Below are 22,954 nucleotides of genomic sequence, written 5' to 3'. Positions count from 1 at the left end.
CAGGAACATACTGGACCTTCAGGTCAGGAACATACTGGACCTTCAGGTTAGGAACATACTGGACCTTCAGGTTAGGAACATACTGGACCTTCAGGTTAGGAACATACTGGACCTTCAGGTTAGGAACATACTGGACCTTCAGGTTAGGAACATACTGGACCTTCAGGTTACGAACATACTGGACCTTCAGGTTACGAACATACTGGACCTACAGGTCAGGAACATACTGGACCTTCAGGTTAGGAACATACTGGACCTTCAGGTTAGGAACATACTGGACCTTCAGGTTAGGAACATACTGGACCTTCTGTTTATGTAATGAAGGGCTGTAGTTGAATAGAACGCTACTAGAGCAGTACAAATGACCTAGTCTCTCGTTTACATGGCCAGCACGCAAGATTTGGTTCTGGTTGGGGAACATACCTTTTGTTTATTTAATGAAGGTCTGGACTTGCTACTACTAGGTTACAAATGATCACGGAACCAGAAACAAATATTGAATGCGCTGGTCAGCTAACAGTGTGTCAAAGAGAGACTACAGCACAGACGACCAGGACGAACTAATGAAACTACTGTATGTGTGTCAATTCACTGGGACATGCAACTGTCAAACCAGCAAAAGCATCATTCTTTGAGCTTGATTTGTGTGACAGCTTGAATATCCTACTGGAATATTGATGGGGCTGTGTCTCCTGCTCAAAGTCAGTCTCCAGTGCAATCTTTAGTCAGATAACATTGCACATGAGTGAATGTCGAAGCAAGACATTCTCACAGGAAGAAATAGCTTTTTCCTGAGCCAAACGGTAGCCTCTTAAGATTTCATGGCCTACTAGTTGATGGATTCTAACAGCAACAAAAACCGTGCAAGGATCTAGACAACATGCATTATTATAATCAACAATGTCATGTTGAATATTTTCCCATATAAAAAACAAGAATGGAACAAAAGAAACATTAACATTAATGGACTTGCATCTCTTTTACCTTCTATAACAGTTGAATGCTCAAGGGAGAATGTCATTAGAGTTCCCAGTACTTCAGCAAAATGAGGAAACGCAAAATGATTCAATTAACTTGTTCACTATTCTTCTACTAGAGTCAGATACAATACACCATGCTGTATGTAATAACCATCATATAATAGGAGCATGATGTTTAGGATGGAATTGATGTCACCAGATGAGACTTGGACTGCGTCCTAAATGGCACCCTATTCCCAATTTAGCACACTGATTTTGACAAGGGCTTATAGGGCTCTGGTCAAAAGTTGTGCACTATATAGTGAATAGGGTGTCATTTGGAACACAACATTGTACAAGGCTGAGGGGGCCTTGAGGGGAGACGGAAGTCATTGAAGATTAGAGAACATGCAAGGAAGGGATAAAACACACCAAAGTACTGTAATGTAACTGGATACTTTGTCCTCCGCTCTGAGTCCTCTGTAGTGATTACATCAACAATTCAAAGATGAGATAGAAATAGTACACAAAGTTTATGAGAGCGGTAAATGGTGGAATTCATTTCTTTCTTCTGATTGATGAGTTGAAGTTGGGCCTCGTCCTCCCTTCTCCTCATCTCAACTAACCTCTCCCTAACTCTCTCCACCCCTCCTCTGCTCTCCTTTTTCCTACTTCTCCTCCTCCTCTCCTCTCGGCATGTATCCTCTCATGCGAGGTCAGTATGGTGTGGTAGGTCTTATGGCCCTCTCCTCCCAAGAGCACCTCCTCCCAGCTGCCCACTGCACTGAGGCTAGGAAACACTGTCACCACCGATAAATCCACTATAATTGAGAATTTCAATAAGCATTTTTCTACGGCTGGCCATGCTTTCCACCTGGCTACCCATACCCCGGTTAACAGCCCTGCACCCCCCACAGCAACTCGCCCAAGCCTCCCCCATTTCTCCTTCACCCAAATCATGATAGCTGATGTTCTGAAAGAGCTGCAAAATCTGGACCACTACAAATCAACCGGGCTAGACAATCTGGACCCTCTCTTTCGAAAGTTATCTGCCGAAATTGTTGCAACACCTATTACTAGCCTGTTCAACCTCTCTTTCATATCGTCTGAGATTCCCAAAGATTGGAAAGCTGCCGCAGTCATCCCCCTCTTCAAAGGGGGAGACGCTCTAGACCCAAACTGCTACAGACGTATATCTATCCTACCCTGCCTTTCTAAGGTTTTTGAAAGCCAAGTTAACAAACAGATTACCGACCATTTCGAATCCCACTGTACCTTCTCTGCTATGCAATCTGGTTTCAGAGCTGGTCATGGGTGCACCTCAGCCATGCTCAAGGTCCTAAACAATATCATAACCGCCATCGATAAGAGACAATACTGTGCAGCTGTATTCATCGACCTGGCCAAAGCTTTCGACTCTGTCAATCACCACATTCTTATCGGCAGACTCAACAGCCTTGGTTTCTCAAATGACTGCCTCGCCTGGTTCACCAACTACTTCTCTTCTCTGTTCAGTGTGTCAAATCGTAGGGCCTGTTGTCCGGACCTATGGCAGTCTCTATGGGGGTGCCACAGGGTTCAATTCTTGGGCCCACTCTCTTCTCTGTATACATCAATGATGTCGCTCTTGCTGCTGGTGATTCTCTGATCCACCTCCACACAGACGACACCATTCTGTATACTTCTGGCCCTTCTTTGGACACTGTGTTAACTAACCTCCAGACGAGCTTCAATGCCATACAACTCTCCTTCCGTGGCCTCCAACTGCTCTTAAATGCAAGTAAAACTAAATGCATGCTCTTCAACCGATTGCTACCCGCACCTGCCCGCCCGTCCAGCATCACTACTCTGGATGGTTCTGACTTAGAATATGTGGACAACTACAAATACCTAGGTGTCTGGTTAGACTGTAAACCCTCCTTCCAGACTCACATTACACATCTCCAATCCAAAAGTAAATCTAGAATCGGCTTCCTACTTCGCAACAAAGCATCCTTCACTCATGCTGCCCTCGTAAAACTGACCATCCTACCGATCCTCGACTTCGGCGATGTCATTTACAAAATAGCCTCCAACACTCTACTCAACAAATTGGATGCAGTCTATCACAGTGCCATCCATTTTGTCACCAAAGCCCCATATACTACCCACCACTGCGACCTGTACGCTCTGGTTGGCTGGCCCTCGCTTCATACTCGTTGCCAAACCCACTGGCTCCAGGTCATCTACAAGTCTTTGCTAGGTAAAGCCCCGCCTTATCTCAGCTCACTGGTCACCATAGCAGCACCCAACAATAGCACGCGCTCCAGCAGGTATATTTCACTGGTCACCCCCAAAGCCAATTCCTCCTTTGGCCTCCTTTCCTTCCAGTTCTCTGCTGCCAATGACTGGAACGAACTGCAAAAATCACTGAAGCTGGAGACTCATATCTCCCTCACTAACTTTAAGCACTAGCTGTCAGAGCAGTTTACAGATCACTGCACCTGTACATAGCCCATCCAACTACCTCATCCCCAAACTGTATTTATTTATTTATCTTGCTCCTTTGCACCCCAGTATCTCTACTTGCACATTCATCTTCTGCACATCTATATTGTACATTGCTATATTGTAATTACATCGCCACCATGGCCATGCCTTACCTCCCTTACCTTATTTGCACACAATGTATATAGACTTATTCTTCTACTGTATTATTGACTGTATGTTTGTTTATTCCATGTGTGCTGTTGTATGTGTCGAACTGCTTTGCTTTATCTTGGCCAGGTCGCAGTTGTAAATGAGAACTTGTTCTCAACTAGCCTACCTGGTTAAATAAAGGTGAAATTAAAAAATTAAAAATCTCCCCCTAGCACTTGTTAATTGATCCTGCTGGGCATAAGGCGAGGTGCAATAATCTACCCTCAAATAGCAATAGGATTACCAAAACAATGCTATGGAAATTAGACTGAGGCAGACCCTGGACTTACCGCTCACGCAAATGACCTCCACAGAGTTGGGAAGTACCCCGATCTTACTCTCCTCTTCCCTTCCCTTCCCCTCCCCTACCACCAGACCCCCGCTACTCTGCATGGTCACGTTCTGTACCGGTGAGATGGAGAGTCTAGGAAGAGCGCAGGAGAGGAGGGCGCGAGGGGGTCTCCCCCTTCTGCTCACCAGGCAGGAGGGCCCACTATGACACACCCACGCCACCACCATGAGCTCTGCATGCCAGATTTAACAGCAAGCACAGGCTGATATCCCTCACAGCTCTCTGAGTATGCTATACTAACTGCACGCGGACTATACTCTAGGCCCCTACAGCAATACATTTACTTGTATGTTACTGTATTCTAGCCCAGTCAATGTGCTCTGGCTCTGTCCTTCTCTCTCTCTCTCTCTCTCTCTCCCTCTCACCCTTTAGTCTGAGGAGAAGATTGAGCTCTTTGGGAGTCCTCGAGGCTACTCTGACTAAGCAAATTCCTCTCTGGGTGCTCTCCTCCTCTGGAAGGCAGATTAAAGCCCTTTCCCCACGACCCTGTGGCTCTTTAAGCTGGATTACTGAGGGTGGGTAGTGGCTTCTGATCCCGCCGTGGTCTGAAGTGGTACGACACCACGCTGACCAGGCTAATAAGCTCTCTAGCTACTGTAGCTGGGAGAAAATAGTGTCCTTTGGCCTCAGAGTGCTGGGCTTCTGACGGAGAAGTGGAGAAAGGGGGTGGTAGGGCCAGGAAGGATAGGGGGAGGCAGGGGTGCAGGAGTCAGAAGTGAACGGGAGCCCTGTATTTTCTAGCTGGGAGAAAATAGCATATTTTGGTCTCACACCACTGGGCTTCTGAGGAGAGGGGGGGGGGACAGAGGAAGTGGGAGGTAGGGGTCTGAATGGGGGAGGTAGCCCTGGAAAGTAGAATGCTCAGAGTTCTGCAGAGGGAGGATAGGTGCCCCCGCATAGGGGGGTAGGGGAGATTTAGTAGTTCAGGGGTCAGTAATGGAGGGTAGCTCTGGGATAAGGGGGGAGGTGGTACAGTAGCACTGTAAAGCGCCTGCCTCTGGGGCTCTCTGGCGGGAGTCGGGACACCCCACGCCAGGGGCCAGACTAGAAGTGTCTGGGTATTCCGAGGCCTTTGTTCTTGTACAGCTCAGCCTCCCTCAGTACAGTCATGGGACACAGTCACAGTGGTAAAGTAGGCCGGAACACTCTCTTCTAATAAAGTTGATGTCTCGAGGTGTGATCTGACACACACACACTTGTAAACGTACGCACGCAAGAAAGAATGCAGTACACATGGAAGTAAGGACGCTCGCACGCACAGACACTTACACGCCTTCTCCCTTATATCCACGCATACACAGGCCATAAGTCCAACAATGGCTGTCTTCAATGGAGGGCAAATCTTGAACATGAGCTCAAACATCATTGCAAGAATAATATTCCTAAAAGGAGACATGTCAGTCTCCAGTACTCCTGTGCATATGAGGTTGAGAGAGGAGGAATATGATTGGTTACGAACCAGGAAGCCAGAGGAGTTGTCGAGGAGACAGCGGAAGCGACAGACGAAGTTCCTCTCCAGGAAGGAGGAGTTCTCTGGAGGCAACTGATCGGGGTTATAGGTCACCAGGGATGAGCTGGGGACTGGCTTTCCATCTGAGGAATAGAAACAGGTCAAGGACCAAGTCAAATCACTATATTCAATGCCTACGTCATTTGTGGTCTATTAATATGTCTGTTGAACAGAGTTTAACAGGGTCCAGATGCTCCCACATTATGTTTGGTGAGTGTGTGTATGTGTGTGTTGTGCACTTATGTGTGTGTGTGGGTGTGTAGCTCCAGTCTGTCCCTGCCTCTTGTCCATTCCGTCCCTGTTCTAAAGTACCACGGTAACGCTACGGTAGCTAGCTCTAACCCCTGCCTAATTAAAACAGACGGATGTGTGTGTGTTCTAACATTTACCCTCAATGCCATGGAGAGCCTGATAAAGGTCACCTCCCTCTCTCCATCTTCTCTCCTCCTCCTCTCCATGCTCTTTCTCTCTCCCCCTCCTCCTCTCTCTTTCTCTCATCTCCTTCCCTCGCTGTACAGAGCTCAGCTGGATGAAATTGGGGTCAGCTGTTTTTAGGGAAGAGTTAACCCGTTGGGTCTGAGTGACTTCAGGCTGACTCATTGCAGATCTTCGTTTGATCATGTTTCCATGTTTTTGTCTCTGCTAGTCGTGAACGTCAACCAGTGTGGTGTATGCTGTCCCCGTATGTGTCACTTTAAAGTTAAATGACGACTTCACTACGACTAACTACCATACTGAAACAAAGCATCTCCTTTTTATCTTTGTTTTTTTTCTGCTAGTAGTTCACCTCAGCCCCTTCCACAAGTTCAATTTCAGTATGGCATATATACTGTATGTATGCCATCTGTACATTTGCAACAAAGCATCAAACATACATCGCTAGCTAAACTCAGCAAAAAAAGAAACGTCCCTTTCTCAGGACCCTGACTTTCAAAGATAATTCATAAAAATCCAATTAACTTCACAGATCTTCATTGTAAAGGGTTTAAACACTGTTTCCCATGCTTGTTCAATGAACCATAAACAATGAATGAACATGCACCTGTGGAACGGTTGTTAAGACACTAACAGCTTACAGACGGTAGGCAATTAAGGACACAGTTAGGACACTAAAGAGGACACTAAAGAGGCCTTTCTACTGACTCTGAAAAACACCAAAAGAAAGATGCCCAGGGTCCCTGCTCATCTGCGTGAACGTGCCTTAGGCATGCTGCAAGGAGGCATGAGGACTGCAGATGTGGCCAGAGCAATAAATTGCAATGTCCGTGCTGTGAGACGCCTAAGCGCTACAGGGAGACAGGACGGACAGCTCATCGTCCTCGCAATGGCAGACCACGTGTAACAACACCTGCACAGGATCGGTACATCCGAGCATCACACCTGCGGGACAGGTACAGGATGGCAACAACAACTGCCCGAGTTACACCAGGAACGCACAATCCCTCCATCAGTGCTCAGACTGTCCGCAATAGGCTGAGAGAGGCTGGACTGAGGGCTTGTAGGCCTGTTGTAAGGCAGGGCCTCACCAGACATCACCAGCAACAATGTTGCCTAAGGGCACAAACCCACCGTTGCTGGACCAGACAGGACTGGCAGAAAGTGCTCTTCACTGGCGAGTCGCGGTTTTGTCTCACCAGGGGTGATGGTCGGAATCGTGTTTATCGTCAAAGTAATGAGCGTTACACCGAGGCCTGTACTCTGGAGCGGGATCGATTTGGAGGTGGAGGGTCCGTCATGGTCTGGGGCTGTGTGTCACAGCATCATCGGACTGAGCTTGTTGTCATTGCAGGCAATCTCAACGCTGTGCATTACAGGGAAGACATCCTCCTCCCTCATGTGGTACCCTTCCTGCAGGCTCATCCTGACATGACCCTCCAGCATGACAATGCCACCAGCCATACTGCTCGTTCTGTGCATGATTTCCTTCAAGACAGGAATGTCAGTGTTCTCCCATGGCTAGCGAAGAGCCCGGATCTCAACCCCATTGAGCACGTTCTTGGACCTGTTGGATCGGAGGGTGAGGGCTAGGGCCATTTCCCCCCAGAAATGTCCGGGAACTTGCAGGTGCCTTGGTGAAAGAGTGGGGTAACATCTCACAGCAAGAACTGGCAAATCTGGTACAGTCCATGAGGAGGAGATGCACTGCAGTACTTAATGCAGCTGGTGGCCACACCAGATACTGACTGTTACTTTTTATTTTAACCCCCCCCCCTTTGTTCAGGGACACATTATTCCATTTCTGTTAGTCACATGTCTGTGGAACTTGTTCAGTTTATGTCTCAGTTGTTGAATCTTGTTATGTTCATACAAACATTTACACATGTTAAGTTTGCTAAAAATAAACGCAGTTGACAGTGAGAGGACGTTTCTTTTTTTTTTGCTGAGTTCAGTCATGTGAAAGGCTCACAGTGGCTTCGAACAGATTTGTGAAAATGGGTCGGCCCGGGATAGACAGTGAGACGCAGTGTAAGACTGACCTGGGGGTGACTCCGCCTGCTGGGGCGCGGCCGGGGGGTCGAGAGCCCAGTGGAGGTTCCTCCTAAACTCCTGCTGGTCCTCAGTGTGGATCAGATCAAACACACTCTGGTGCATCACGTCCGTCTGGAACAAGGAGAGAAAGAGAGAGGTCTTTGGAACGGTTACGTGCACCAACACATAGGACTGGGAACTATTGTGTCTGACTTACTGAAAAAAGGATCTAAACACAACTGAATTCACTCCTGTAGAATCAGTAAGATGATGCGCACACACTCTCTCACACACACACACACACACACACACACACACACACACACACACACACACACACACACACACACACACACACACACACACACACCTCCTTGTTTTGTGGGCTTGCGGCGAGGAGGAAGGTTAGGGCATGAGCTGGACCACCTCAGAGAGTTGGTGACATGGACACAGAGAGTGGTGACATGGACACAGCACAGCCCGAGGTTCCGTGTCACACTAGCATCTCAGTGCTACCTCTCATTACCATACACACAGCTCCACGACAGGCAGTCACATCCAAGGGGATTTCGGTTAGCGCTGTAGATGTGAAGTGATGGTTGTTGAAATGAAACAAGGCCTTGAGAGGTGTGGTTCACACTTTGGGAACATTTATTCTACAGCAGCTTGCAGTTACAGCAATGTGAACACCACAGGAGGTTGGTGGCACCTTAATTGGGGAGGACGGGCTCATGGTAATGGCTGGAGCGGAATTAAGGGAATGGTAATCATATACATTTGATGCCATTCCATTTGCTCCTTTCCAGCCATTATTATGAGCCGTCCTCCCCTCAGCAGCCTCCACTGATGAACACAGAGAGAGAGAAAGCGAGAGCTAGAGGGAGAGAGAGAGAGAGAAGGAAAGAGAGAGAGAGAATGAAAGAGAGAAGGAAAGAGAGAGAGAAGGAAAGAGAGAGAGAGAGAGAAGGAAAGAGAGAGATAAGGAAAGAGAGAGAGAGAGAAGGAAAGGGAGAAAGAGAGAAAGAGAGAAGGAAAGGGAGAAGGAAAGGAAGAGAGAGAGAGAGAGAGAGAAGGAAAGGGAGAAGGAAAGAGAGAGAGAAGGAAAGGGAGAAGGAAAGAGAGAGAGAGAGAGAGAGAGAGAGAAGAAAAGAGAGAAAGAGGGGGAGAGAGAGAGAGAGAGAAGGAAAGAGAGAAAGAGGGGGAGCGAGAGAGAGAGAAGGAAAGGGAGAAGGAAAGAGAGAGAGCTTTATTGGGTGATAGTAATTGCTAATACAGCTTGTCTGGGTACGCAAGCATGGGCGTTATCAAAAACTGATCCAACCTGAATAAATAAGGCTATTAGAGCAGTTAATCAGCTGCTGTGGGTTAAATCAATGAAACAAACGCAGGACAGACAGTATGCATGCTTATAGAGGTCTGTGATTAAATATGCTATCGATCAGCTCTTATTAACTGATTAACCCGCGTTTGACCTCTCTGGACGGGGTTATCAAACTCTTATCCAGTGGAAATCCGGACTCAAGCAAGCTAAAGCGCTTAGCACAGAGCAGGGCTGGGTACCAGAGGGCAGAGAGGGCAAGACTAGGGAACGGAGGGGGGCGGAGGTGGGGCAAAAGGGCAGGCAAGGACACAAGGCACTGTTGGGTGAATGTTGGCACTGTACAGTAGCATATTTATGTCCACCCTCATTCTGGCTGTAACTGTTGGGGCAAAGAAGGGGCAGGATGCAGTAGAGTGTATTACAGGGCTCTCCCAACCCTGTTCCTGGAGAGCTACCCTCCTGTAGGTTTTCACTCCCACCCCAGTTGTAACTAACATGATTCAGCTTATCAACCAGCTAATTATTAGAATCAGGTGCGCTAGATTCGGTTTGGCACAAAAACCTGTAGGACTATAGTTTTCAGTCCGTGTCCCAGCACTCCCTGGGTCGTTCTATAGTAAATAGAATGAGGGCAGAGTCATGTAAAGCCTAGTCCAACTGGCTTGGCCTAGGCTAACCTCTTCCAGACTCCCTCTGTGCCATGCTGTGGCTCTGTAGGCAGGCCCAATCCTCCTCTCTCTGCTGTGTGTGTGTGTGTGTGTGTGTGTGTGTGTGTGTGTGTGTGTGTGTGTGTGTGTGTGTGTGTGTGTGTGTGTGTGTGCGTGCGTGCACACGCGTTTGAGCAGCAGTGTGTGTGTGTACGATGTATGGCGTGTGTGGTGCGTGTGCCAGTGGGTTTGAGTGGCTACGAGCCCTGTGATCAGCAGCAGAGACTTACTTGGTGGAATCCCAGGTAATCCTGAATGGTGTGAGAGGAGTAGAATATGATCCCCTCTGCAGTGATGACCAGGACAAAACCATTGAGGGCCTGAGGAGGGAGAACAAGTCACAACAGACAGGAAGTTAGGGAATGTCCTTCACTGCGTACTGCTATCAAAGACGTTTAGAGAGGGCAATTATTTTGGCTGGACAAAGAGGATATAGAGGAGATTGACGCAAATGAATAACAGCTTCTGAATGATTGTGTTCGGTATCCATCACGAGAAGACAGTGACAACCCATATTCTAGTGATACATTTGTGCCATTTGGTGTGTTTTGTGTTTCACTGCCAACACCAAGCGTGTATAAAACAGCAGGACAGACTACAGCGTGCAGACAGACAAGATAGATTCCTGAGGACAGGTGGTCCTATCAAACCTGGTCTATTCTGACAGACACAACTGAGCGAGGGGGAAACGGAAGGTGGGAAACAGAGGGGGGAAACAGAGGGCAACAAAAAAGAGAAACTGCAATGACACGGGCATGACACCACTTCAGGCTGTGGAGGAGAGGGGGAGGAGAGGAGAGGAGGAGAGGCAAGCGGCCCCACTCTGAGAACGTGTCACCTGAACACAAAGACAGGCTGGAGATGGGGAGGAGGGGAGGAAGAGGGGGAGGTGTGAGAGAGAAAGGGAGGGGGCAGGGGTGTAGGTCACAGAACCATACAGAGTGTCTCACACTTTGCTATTCCATCTCCCCCCACAATGCTCAGGGGCAAAGGAGTCGTTCCGTCACTCTGTTCGCTCTAGGTGTATATGCGTGCGTGGGTACACGTTCCTTAAACCAACCGACATGTCAGCAACGAGAACCCCATTACACAAGCTACAGTGGATGGAAACTATAGCCTCATAGCCTACCATACACGGTCATTATCTTCCTTTTTCCACGGATGGTACCCAGAGAAACATCACCCAGATAATATCAGGTTGGATGATTCCATCCCTTTTGCAAGTAAATAGCTATATGACTCAAATTCTACCTGGCAGACCCAAAATCATATTCCCCCAGTTAGCGCTGTGCAGCGTACTACTTAGCGTTTGTCTGGGTAAGCTATAATGAACTCAAGGGCCACACACTGCTTGTCCTGGCCTGCCTTTATTTCTGTCTTTAAACCTGAAGGCTCCTAGTCCTGTCTGAAACCCTGACATCCATGGGATCCCGAGGAGCCTCGCAGCTGCCTGAAGGCTCCTAGTCCTGTCTGAAACCCTGACATCCATGGGATCCCGAGGAGCCTCGCTCAGTTTCTTCTTTATTATGCAGGCCTACGCTCTCTCAAAAAACACCCAGAAAGCTGCCACTGTCAACCCAGGCCATCTGTAAGTCCTTCCACCTCTCCTCCTCAGCAGCCCCGTCCTCCACTTCCTAGTTCTATCTCCGTGGCCCGACGCCCCCACACCGTACATAAACACTCAGAAAGCAGAGCGGTGTTCAGGCTCTCTGTATAAATATTTAGACTCTTCTGTCTAGCTGAAGAACACACAGCCCCCTCCCTGGGGGGGGGGGGGGACTTGGGCAGTCACCAAAAATCTTGATCAAAAATGTATTTTTCATATTTCATGGGGCTGTGGACATCATGCACTTGTCCAGGATGAAAGAACGCTGCCTGCTGTAGTTATAGCGGCCGTGACAGACAGAACAAAACACAGAGTGGCAAGGGGATGTGAGAGGCGCACTGGGAATGGAGAGAGAGAAAAGATCACGAGAGAGGAAGGAAGGATGAAGGGAGATTGAAAGAGAGAGGGCTACGAAAAAGAGAGAGATGGAGTGAGAGAGAGATTGAGAGAGAAAAAAACAGGACAAGGGAATGATAGAGAGAACAGGGAATGGATAGAGGGAAAGAGACTGGTTGAAAGATCAGAGAGGGGGAGAGCAAGCCTGTTCCAGTCTGCAACATGGCACAGCTAGTTGTTTGTTTTCCCAGCCTGTATGCTATCTGGTCTGGATGTATGCCCCCTGACAGAGTGACAGCAAACACTGGCACAGACTGGCAGGGCAAACACTGGCACAGACTGGCAGGCCAAACACTGAAACAGTATGGTAGGCCAGACACTGGAACAGTATGGCAGGCCAAACACTGGCACAGACTGGCAGGTCAAACTCTGGAACAGTATGGCAGGCCAAACACTGGCACAGACTGGCAGGCCAAACACTGGCACAGACTGGCAGGGCAAACACTGGAACAGTATGGCATGCCAAACACTGGCACAGACTGGCAGGCCAAACACTGGCACAGACAGGCAGGCCAAACAATGGCACAGACAGGCAGGCCAAACACTGGCACAGACTGGCAGAGCAAACACTGGAACAGTATGGCAGGCCAAACACTGGCACAGACTGGCAGGCCAAACACTGGCACAGACTGGCAGGCCAAACACTGGCACAGACTGGCAGGGCAAACAATGTCACAGACTGGCAGGCCAAACACTGGCACAGACTGGCAGGGCAAACAATGTCACAGACTGGCAGGCCATAGGGAACACACACGGGTGCATTCCTTTTTTGTACAATCAGTTGTTTTACTTTTTGGTATGTACTGATATTGTACTGATATTGATTCTGCCATGCCTTTAGTGAACTTTAAAATGCTTGTGGAATTATATTTTGATCCACTGAAAAAGTAACCTGAATGACGTGGACTAAAAAAAGGTCAAGTACATTAGGCTATATGGAGAATATCAAATAACACCTTTCTGCTCTCATTTTACCGCCCTTTTCAATAATGGATGTCCTCACAGTCACTCGATAATTCATGGCCAAGTGTCTGAAATGGAACATAGCAAGACAGCCAGCCCTGGTCAGAAATAGCCTCTCCTCTCCACCGCTCCCCCTCCCCTCTGCTTCCCCCATCTCTTCTCCTCCCTTCTCTTTCCGGCCCTCTCAACAGCAATGTCATGAATAAGGACCTCGCCTTCATTTAGCATCTCTCTCTCTCTCTCTCTCCCCCTCTCTCTCCATTTACTATTCTTTCTCTCTCAAATACAATAGTTCCCTAATTTCCTCCCCCCCAAGCCTCTCTCTCCCTCTCTCTCCCTCTCTCTCTCCCCCTCCCTCCCTCCCTCCATCCCTCCCTCCGTAGCTCAGCCTGTCTTAAGAGATTCTGTGTTGACTGTTCTGACACGGTGTGATTCTGCTTGATGGCACAACAGGGGATGCTGCAGAGGAAGCAGATCACATCTCCCCTGACTGAACATCCAGTACAGAGCACAGAGCAGGGCAGAATATAGAGCATTGTCCCTTTAAAGGACAATTCCACTCCAAAACAATATTTTGGTATTTGTTTCATTAGTTAACTGTTGATACAGTCTCAAAGAACAGGGCAGAATAGAGCACTGTCCCCTTTAAGTTCAGGGTCAAATAGGGCACTGTCCCTTTAAGTGCAGGGCCAAATAGGGCCCTGTAAGTGCAGGACAGAATAGAACATTGTCTTTGATGGCACCAAAGTAGGCTATGGCATGGACATAACTTTTGAAGCTACTCTAAATGTCCAAACTAATCAGCTGGTCTCAGCAGGCCTGGTACAACCTTTTCTTTCTAGGCTGAGATCCTGTATGTTAAGGAAAGAGCCCAATCTGCCAATATCCACCAGCAATACTTAACTTTCCCCCATAGAAATAGAATTAGAACACTATCATTATACAGTTGAAGTCAGAAGTTTACATACACTTAGGTTGGAGTCATTAAAACTCGAAGGTACCACGTTCATCTGTATAAACAATAGTACGCAAGTATAAACACCATGGGACCACGCAGCCGTCATACCGCTCAGGAAGGGGACACGTTCTGTCTCCTAGAGATGAACATACTTTGGTGCGAAAAGTACAAATCAATCCCAGAACAACAGCAAAGGACCTTGTGAAGATGCTGGAGGAAAGAGGTACAAAAGTATCTATATCCACAGTAAAACGAGTCCTATATCGACATAACCTGAAAGGCTGCTCAGCAAGGAAGAAGCCACTGCTCCAAAACCGCCATAAAAAAGCCAGACAACGGTTTGCAACTGCACATGGAGAAATGTCCTCTGGTCTGATGAAACAAAAATATAACTGTTTGGCCATAATAACCATCGTTATGTTTGGAGGAAAAAGGGGGAGGCTTGCAAGCTGAAGAACACCATCCCAACCGTGAAGCACGGGGGTGGCAGCATCATGTTGTGGGGGTGCTTTGCTGCAGGAGGGACTGGTGCACTTCACAAAATAGATGGCATCATGAGGCAGAACAATTATGTGGATATATTGAAGCAACATCTCAAGACATCAGTCAGGAAGTAAAAGCTTGGTCGCAAATGGGTCTTCCAAATGGACAATGACCCCAAGCATACTTCCAAAGTTGTGGCAAAATGGCTTAAGGACAACAAAGTCAAGGTATGAGTGGCCATCACAAAGCCCTGACCTCAATCCCATAGAAAATACTAATTGAGTGTGTGTAAACTTCTGACCCACTGGGAATGTGATGAAATAAATAAATAATTCTCTCTACTATTATTCTGACATGTCACATTCTTAAAATAAAATGGTGATCCTAACTGACCTAAGACAGGGAATTTTTACTAGGATTAAATGTCAGTAATTGTGATAAACTGAGTTCACATGTATTTGGCTAAGGTGTATGTAAACTTCTGACTTCAGCTGTATATATCTATGCTTGTCCCCATGTGGCTCACTCCCTCTACAAGACAGACTTTCCATGTCTGCCATGTTGTGCCTGCTGTGTGTGAGAGCCCTGCAGTCTCCTGTCTCACCTGCCTCTCTATCAAGGCTCTTACTGTGCCTGCCTGGGAAGGCTTTCAATCTAAGCACTGCTCACTTAACTTAGCTACGCTTCAGCCAGACAGCTCTCTCTCTCTCTCTCTCTCGCCATGCTCTCTTTCGCCAGGCTTTCTCTCTCCAGGCTCTCTCTCTCTCTCTCTCTCTCCAAGCTCGTGGCATGCTTAAGGGAAAGAACAGAAGTCCAGAGAGTTTGGGGAAATGCTAAGACATGTAGCTATGCACTGTGGCAGGCAGGCAGCGTGCTCTATAAAACCAGCCCTGATCTGAAGCGAGACACGCTAGATGAGATGAGCTTCACAGAGTGAGTTGTCTTCTTATGTCTCCTGGTCAGTTTGGAGTAGAGAGGAGTAGACCAGATGTGCCTGGGCTGCAGGTGGTGGTGTGTGTATAGATGTGTGTGTATGCGGGTGCATGTGTGTGTGTATGTGGAAAGATAGCTCATAGTATTCCTTGACATAATGGAACATTTTGATGCAATGATTTGAAACATATTTTGATACAGTTACAGTGCACAGAATGTATGGTGTAGTGCAGGCGCCAGCTTGGGTACCACTGCTTGTCATGTGTTTGTGCCCTGCACCTGGGGCCTGCCCACCAACCTGCAATAGGAGTTCACCCTCGGGCATCCAGCCATCCACCAATCCCGTTGTCTTGCTGTTGTCATGGTTACCACCGTTGGCCTTCAAACCCTTGCAAGCGTGGGTCTTCAGGGCAACTATAGAGTGAGAGAGAGAGAGAGAGAGAGAGAGAGAGATTAAGTCTTTGAAATAGTGTTTACAGAGAACTGCTGTGAATGTCAGAGTGCTTTATAAACACACAGGCATGACAAGTCCCTAGCTCATTAACAATTCATTAAACACCATCTCTGAACAGGCTCATTTACTTTGACTAGCAAACAACAAACGCCATCCACCACCACAAATATGAAACCAATCATATGGCATTGATAATGAAAACTTTCAACCGTTTAAAGGCTGATGTGGGTTCTGCCAGCGTTCCAGGTTTTCCCAGCAGGCATTGCGGGGTGCTTTCTTTAGCCTAGTCTAGCACATGCTGCTGTCTATTCTCGCTCTCTGTAGCTGTGCTAATGGCTCATGTCTGCTCTGACTGAGCCCATGTTAGTTTGAAGTACTACTGATGTGTTTACAAACATTCATTATGAGAGGAGGATGATCCAGTGAAGCAGACAACATTGGCCTGGACAGAAGGAGGAGAAGACCATGGGGGGATAGGGGGGAGGAGAAGACCATGGGGGGGATAGGGGGAGGATTGTTTTTTTCTTTATTTAACTAGACAAGTCAGCCTAGGAACAGTGGGCTAACTGGCTTGTTCAGGGGCAGAACGACAGATTTTTACCTTGTCGGCTCTGGGATTCAATCTTACAACCTTTCGGTTACTAGTCCAACGCTCTAACCACTAGACTACCTGCTGCCCCAGAATGGAGGGGATAGGGGGGAGGAGAAGACCATGGATGGGATAGGGGGGAGGAGAAGACCATGGAGGGGATAGGGGGGAGGAGAAGACCATGGAGGGGATAGGGGGGAGGAGAAGACCATGGAGGGGATAGGGGGGAGGAGAAGACCATGGAGGGGATAGGGGGGAGGAGAAGACCATGGAGGGGATAGGGGGGAGGAGAAGACCATGGAGGGGATAGGGGGAGGAGAAGACCATGGAGGGGATAGGGGGAGGAGAAGACCATGGAGGGGATAGGGGGAGGAGAAGACCATGGAGGGGATAGGGGGAGGAGAAGACCATGGAGGGGATAGAGGGAGGAGAAGACCATGGAGGGGATAGAGGGAGGAGAAGACCATGGAGGGGATAGGGGGAGGAGAAGACCATGGAGGGGATAGGGGGAGGAGAAGACCATGGAGGGGATAGGGGGAGGAGAAGACCATGGAGGGAATAGGGGGGAGGAGAAGACCATGGAGGGGATAGGGGGAGGAGAAGACCATGGAGGGGATAGGGGGGAGGAGAAGACCATGGAGGGGATAGGGGGAGAAGACCATGGAGGGGATAGGGGGAGAAGACCATGGAGGGGATAGGGGGAGGAGAAGCCCATGGAGGGGATAGGGGGAGGAGAAGCCCATGGAGGGGATAGGGAGAGAAGAAGACCATGGAGGGGATAGGGGGAGGAGAAGGCCATGGAGGGGATAGGGGGAGAAAGAGAAGGAGGAGATGTGGGAATGAAAAGAGCTAAAGCCTTACAATTAGACACTGAGATAAAGTATTCTGAATTATTAGTATACTGAATATGCTTTCGAAAATAGAGAGAGAGAGAGAGAGAGAGAGAGAGAGAGTAAGAAAGAGAGAGAGAAAGAGAGAAAGAGAGAGACAGAGAGAGAAAATACAAGAATGAGGGAGTGAGAGAGGGAAAGAAAAAACTGAGTAAGAGAGAGAGAAAACAAAGAGAGGGAGTGAAAGAGAGAAAAGTGAAGGACAGACAGGACAGTGTCGTTTTTTCACTTGTGTGAGACGTGGAAAAGGCATTAGTGTTGTACGGCGAGAGAAAGGTCACCAACAGGTGTGACATCTCCACAGCACCTCTAAAGCTGGAGCATCACTATGGAGCCTCACTCTGTCCAGTGTGTGTGTGTGTGAGTGTGTGTGTGTATGCCCATCACTCAGTCTGCCCTCACCGGAGAACTAACTAGGAGTACTCTACCCACAGTACCCCCTCCACATCCCACATGGTCCACAGTCTGGATCACAGGCTCAAACCAGTAGCCTGGCCCTACAATATTGATATACCGTTAAACACCACACACATATAGCTATAAGAAACACATATTAGGAATCAAAATGAACGTATCATATTGGATGTAGGCTACTGCTCAACTGTAGAAAATGAAGTTTGAGTTGTAACACAAGACTCTAGAGTCTTTCAGCATGACCCCTATACAACTCCCTGACCCCTGAGCAGTGTGTGGACATGATGCTCTAAATGACCAACACACAGGTCTATAGTGATCTGGAGTAGGACTTGATTGAGGGGGCTGGGGGTTGAGGCTAGAGGGGACAGTAGAGGGGTCACAAGGTCAACACACCCACCATCCTAGGACTCAGTTGTGGGGGTTAAGTCTATCGCCATCAGGTCAATGTGCTGGGGGTCAGACCCAGACTCAGACCCAGACTCAAACTCAGACTCAAACTCAGACTCAAACTCAGAACCAGACTCAGACCCATATTCAGACCCAGACTCAAACTCAGACCCATACTCAGACTCAGACCTAGACTCAAACTCAGACCCAAACTCAGACTCAGATTCAGACCCAGACTCATAATCAGACCCAGACACAGATTCATACTGACACACTAAACCCTTCTGCTTGGCAATGATATAAACTCATCTACTGGGAAGTATCAGTAAAAGAATACAAATCAGCATTCCTTTTCTGTTTGGTGAAGATAAGTTCAACTTGATAGAAAAAAGTTTCAGCTCTGTTTAATCTGTTAGAAAAAGAAAAAAAAGGCACTCTAACACAGTTTAATTAATACACGACCAAACAATGTTCCCCTGCTCCTCAATGAGAAAGATTTGACTCTGTTTTGACGGAGACAAATGGAGAAGTTTATACGTTAAAAGCCAAGGGGAAGCATTGGAAAGAGATTGAAGGCTTTCTGCCTCGTCTACATCGGTCTGTTCCTTCAAAGGCATTGTGGGAGTTCTGTGGCCTCTTTCCCATGGCTTTAGCTGGATCCCACCAGCGACAGGGCTAAAAGGCCAGGCGGCCAGCACGCAACCAATGGTACTCCTCAGGACCCCAACACAGTCTCTGTGACTGGAAGGCAAAACAGAGATACTAACCGTCTTCACCTTGCATGCAGAGATCCCCTGAAACTCATTGTCCAAACGAGTAATAAAGATTTGAAATGATAGAATTGATAGCATTCCACGTACAGTATAAAAGGGGTTGGGAAACGCAGGTTCACCGTGACTAGAGACAACAGAAATAGTATACTTAACCTTTTACTCAGCGATTCCTTATTGTAAAGACGAGTGAAAATGAGTTGAAGTGATATGAGCTGTATATTGTAGCCTCTCTGATCACAGACAGAACTTTACAGACGGTAAAAAAATTCAAAAATAAACCGCAAATGAACAAGCACATCTGTAAAGTGGACAACAGATAATGGCTTCAAAGACAAACCGCTGATATTGATGTGAGGTTGGTGTTGGCGCACAATATCACCAATGACCCTCATAGCAGTCCCTGTTTAAAAGGGGATTGGGAAATGCTGCTCTATGAGGGACAGAACAAGCTAAGGGACATACTACAAGTACACTACAGTACACTACAGTACAGTATATTACACTACAATGCATTACAGTGCACTACAGTACATTACAGTACATTATCCTACACTACATAGGGTCTAGTGCCTGTCTATCTGTCAGCTTGGGGTTAAAAGCGTGCTACCCTCTCTCTCACACACCCAATGTTGCTCTCACGAACACGGACCTGTATCTCATTTCCACAATGAAGCAGTAGAGCAGTAGCGTGTCAGTCTGCCTTCCTCTCTCTCTCCGGGCAACAAGGAAGAGTATTCCTAGTTAGCGGGGATGATTCCCAAGCTGCATGAAATCTCGAGTCAGGTAGCTAGTGAAGCATGTGGAAGAGAGGCTGAACATCAATTGGGTGAAAGTGGGCGGTCGGATCATCCTCACAAAACATGAATTAACACGCTGGTGCAAATAGCGTAGCGGTGGTTTTCTGAAGAAGAAGAAGAGACGGCTCCGTGCTGCTATTCGGGACAGAACAGAACAGGTTTCAGTTAGAACCCTGGCTCCTGGAACTCATATCCATCCCGTCTCGCCAACACAATCAACTCTTTCATTCAACATAGAGATCAACTGGATTCTGGAATGCTCATAATTAACCCAGCGCTTGACAAACATTCGACGTACTTAGCCCTAGAAATCAACAGCCCAGACAAGAGAAAATCCACTATAACGTCAGCTGTAGCTGGTGTTAGCTTGACGACAAGCGCCATTACATCACACCGGTCTAAGTGAATGAACAGGGGAGCGATGAGAGCTTTCTCTGAGACAGAGTGCAGTGTCGTGGAACCACACAGGCTGCTGCTGCTGTTGAAGGGAGAGCCGGGAGAGGAGAGGCATGTCAGCCATCAAACGTTAACACCAGGGCCTATTTGTGCGCCGCGTTACGTGTTGATGACACCACAGAAGCAGCAGATGCCTGTGACACACACACAGCGCCCGGGGCGCCTAGGAAACAGAAAGTGCTTTTGACTCCGTAGAACAAGGGGAGTGCCTGCCTGCCGCCCGCTTACTGAACACACACACTCCCTGTTGGCATAATGTGGTGGCAGCCAACAAGCAATATAAACATCCGAATAGGAGCTCCTCAGTTCCAGTGTACAGATGACCGACTCCATCGAGGCGGTCCACCACCGGCATTCTCTAACCTCCCTACCTCTGGCTGTGACTCTGTGGCTGAGTGCACTGGGGATAGATGGCTACTGTACTGCATACTGTAACAGCAAACAGCATTGTACTGTTGTAAATATATGGCTGTGTGCATACCCATGCACTTTTCGTAGCTGTCTACATACCACCACAGACTGAGGCTGGCACTAAAACCGCACTCAATGAGCTGTATTCCGCCATAAGCAAACAGGAAAACGCTCATCCAGAGGCGGCGCTCCTAGTGGCCGGGGACTTTAATGCAGTTTTACCTAATTTCTATCAGCATGATAAATGTGCAACCAGAGGGAAAATAATTCAAGACCACCTTTAATCCACACACAGATACGTGTACAAAGCTCTCACGCGCCCTCTATTTGGCAAATCTGGCCATAACTCGATCCTCCTGATTCCTGCTTACAAGCAAAAATTAAAGCAGGAAGCACTAGTGACTCAGTCTATAAAAAAGTGGTCAGGCAAGCAGATGCTAAACTACAGGACTGTTTTGCTAGCACAGACTGGAATATGTTCCGGGATTCTTCCGATGGCTTTGAGGAGTACACCACATCAGTCACTGGCTTTATCAATAAGTGCATCGAGGATGTCGTCCCCACAGTGACTGTACGTACATACCCCAACCAGAAGCCATGGATTACAGGCAACAATCGCACTGAGCTAAAGGGTAGAGCTGCCGCTTTCAAGGAGCGGGACTCTAACTGGGAAGCTTATAAGAAATCCTGCTATGCCCTCTGACGAACCATCAAACAGACAAAGCGTGGTAGGTAGGGCTTACAGACTACAAAGGGAAGCACAGCCGAGAGCTGCCCAGTGACACGAGCCTACCAGATGAGCTAAATAACCTCTATGCTTGCAAGTAACACTGAAACATGCATGAGAGCATCAGCTGTTCCGGATGGGTTGCATCACTGCCTGTTATGGCAACTGCACGGCCTCTGACCGCAAGGCACTACAGAGGGTAGTGCGTACGGCCCAGTACATCACCGGGGCCAAGCTTCCTGCCATCCAGGACCTCATTACCAGGCGATGTCAGAGGAAGGCCCTAAAAATTGTCAAAGACTCCAGCCACCCTAGTCATAGACTGTTCTCTCTGCTACCGCACGGCAAGCGGTACCGGAGTGGCAAGTCTAGGTCCAAGAGGCTTCTAAAAGAGGCCCCCCCGCTATGCTGCTGCTACTCTCTGTTATTATCCACTTTAATAACTCTACCTACATGTACATAATTACCTCAATTACCTCGACACCGGTGCCCCCGCACATTGTCACATTGACTCTGTACCGGTACCCCCTGTATATAGCCCAGCTATTGTTATTTACTGCTGCTCTTTAATTATTCTTATCTCTTACTTTTTTTAAAGGTATTTTCTAAAAAAATGCATTGTTGGTTAAGGGCTTGTACAGTGGGGCAAAAAAGTATTTAGTCAGCCACCAATTGTGCAAGTTCTCCCACTTAAAAAGATGAGAGAGGCCTGTAATTTTCTTCATAGGTACACTTCAACTATGACAGACAAAATGAGAAAAAAAAATCCAGAAAATCACATTGTAGGATTTTTAATGAATTTATTTGCAAATTATGGTGGAAAATAAGTATTTGGTCAATAACAAAAGTTTATATCAATACTTTGTTATATACCCTTTGTTGGCAATGACAGAGGTCAAACGTTTTCTGTAAGTCTTCACAAGGTTTTCACACACTGTTGCTGGTATTTTGGCCCATTCCTCCATGCAGATCTCCTCTAGAGCAGTGATGTTTTGGGGCTGTTGCTGGGCAACACGGACTTTCAACTCCCTCCAAAGATTTTCTATGGGGTTGAGATCTGGAGACTGGCTAGGCCACTCCAGGACCTTGAAATGCTTCTTACGAAGCCACTCCTTCGTTGCCCGGGCGGTGTGTTTGGGATCATTGTCATGCTGAAAGACCCAGACACGTTTCATCTTCAATGCCCTTGCTGATGGAAGGAGGTTTTCACTCAAAATCTCACGATACATGGCCCCATTCATTCTTTCCTTTACACGGATCAGTCGTCCTGGTCCCTTTGCAGAAAAACAGCCCCAAAGCATGATGTTTCCACCCCCATGCTTCACAGTAGGTATGGTGTTCTTTGGATGCAACTCAGCATTCTTTGTCCTCCAAACACGACGAGTTGAGTTTTTACCAAAAAGTTCTATTTTGGTTTCATCTGACCATATGATATTCTCCCAATCTTCTTCTGGATCATCCAAATGCTCTCTAGCAAACTTCAGACGGGCCTGGACATGTACTGGCTTAAGCAGGGGGACACGTCTGGCACTGCAGGATTTGAGTCCCTGGCGGCGTAGTGTGTTACTGATGGTAGGCTTTGTTACTTTGGTCCCAGTTCTCTGCAGGTCATTCACTAGGTCCCCCCGTGTTGTCCTGGGATTTTTGCTCACCGTTCTTGTGATCATTTTGACCCCACGGGGTGAGATCTTGCGTGGAGCCCCAGATCGAGGGAGAT

At 47.7% G+C, this 22,954-nt stretch overlaps 1 protein-coding gene across 1 annotated transcript in view; it reads right to left on the bottom strand.

Annotated features, from left to right (window-relative positions):
• The window catches only part of ahr1b (aryl hydrocarbon receptor 1b), a 70,875-nt gene that overhangs the window by 29,949 nt on the left and 17,972 nt on the right, over positions 1-22,954 (bottom strand). The window contains exons 4-7 of the mRNA XM_038997047.1: positions 15,635-15,750; positions 10,228-10,317; positions 7,978-8,101; positions 5,450-5,583 (exon numbers count right to left, since the gene is read on the bottom strand). Coding sequence (XP_038852975.1) covers positions 5,450-5,583; positions 7,978-8,101; positions 10,228-10,317; positions 15,635-15,750 — 464 coding nt within the window. The remainder of the gene's footprint in view (positions 1-5,449; positions 5,584-7,977; positions 8,102-10,227; positions 10,318-15,634; positions 15,751-22,954) is intronic.

The sequence above is a fragment of the Salvelinus namaycush genome, chromosome 7 (assembly GCF_016432855.1).
Source record: "Salvelinus namaycush isolate Seneca chromosome 7, SaNama_1.0, whole genome shotgun sequence".
NCBI lineage: Eukaryota > Metazoa > Chordata > Actinopteri > Salmoniformes > Salmonidae > Salvelinus > Salvelinus namaycush.
Note: the sequence above shows the minus strand (reverse complement) of the source record. Positions and strands in the feature narration are given on the sequence as shown.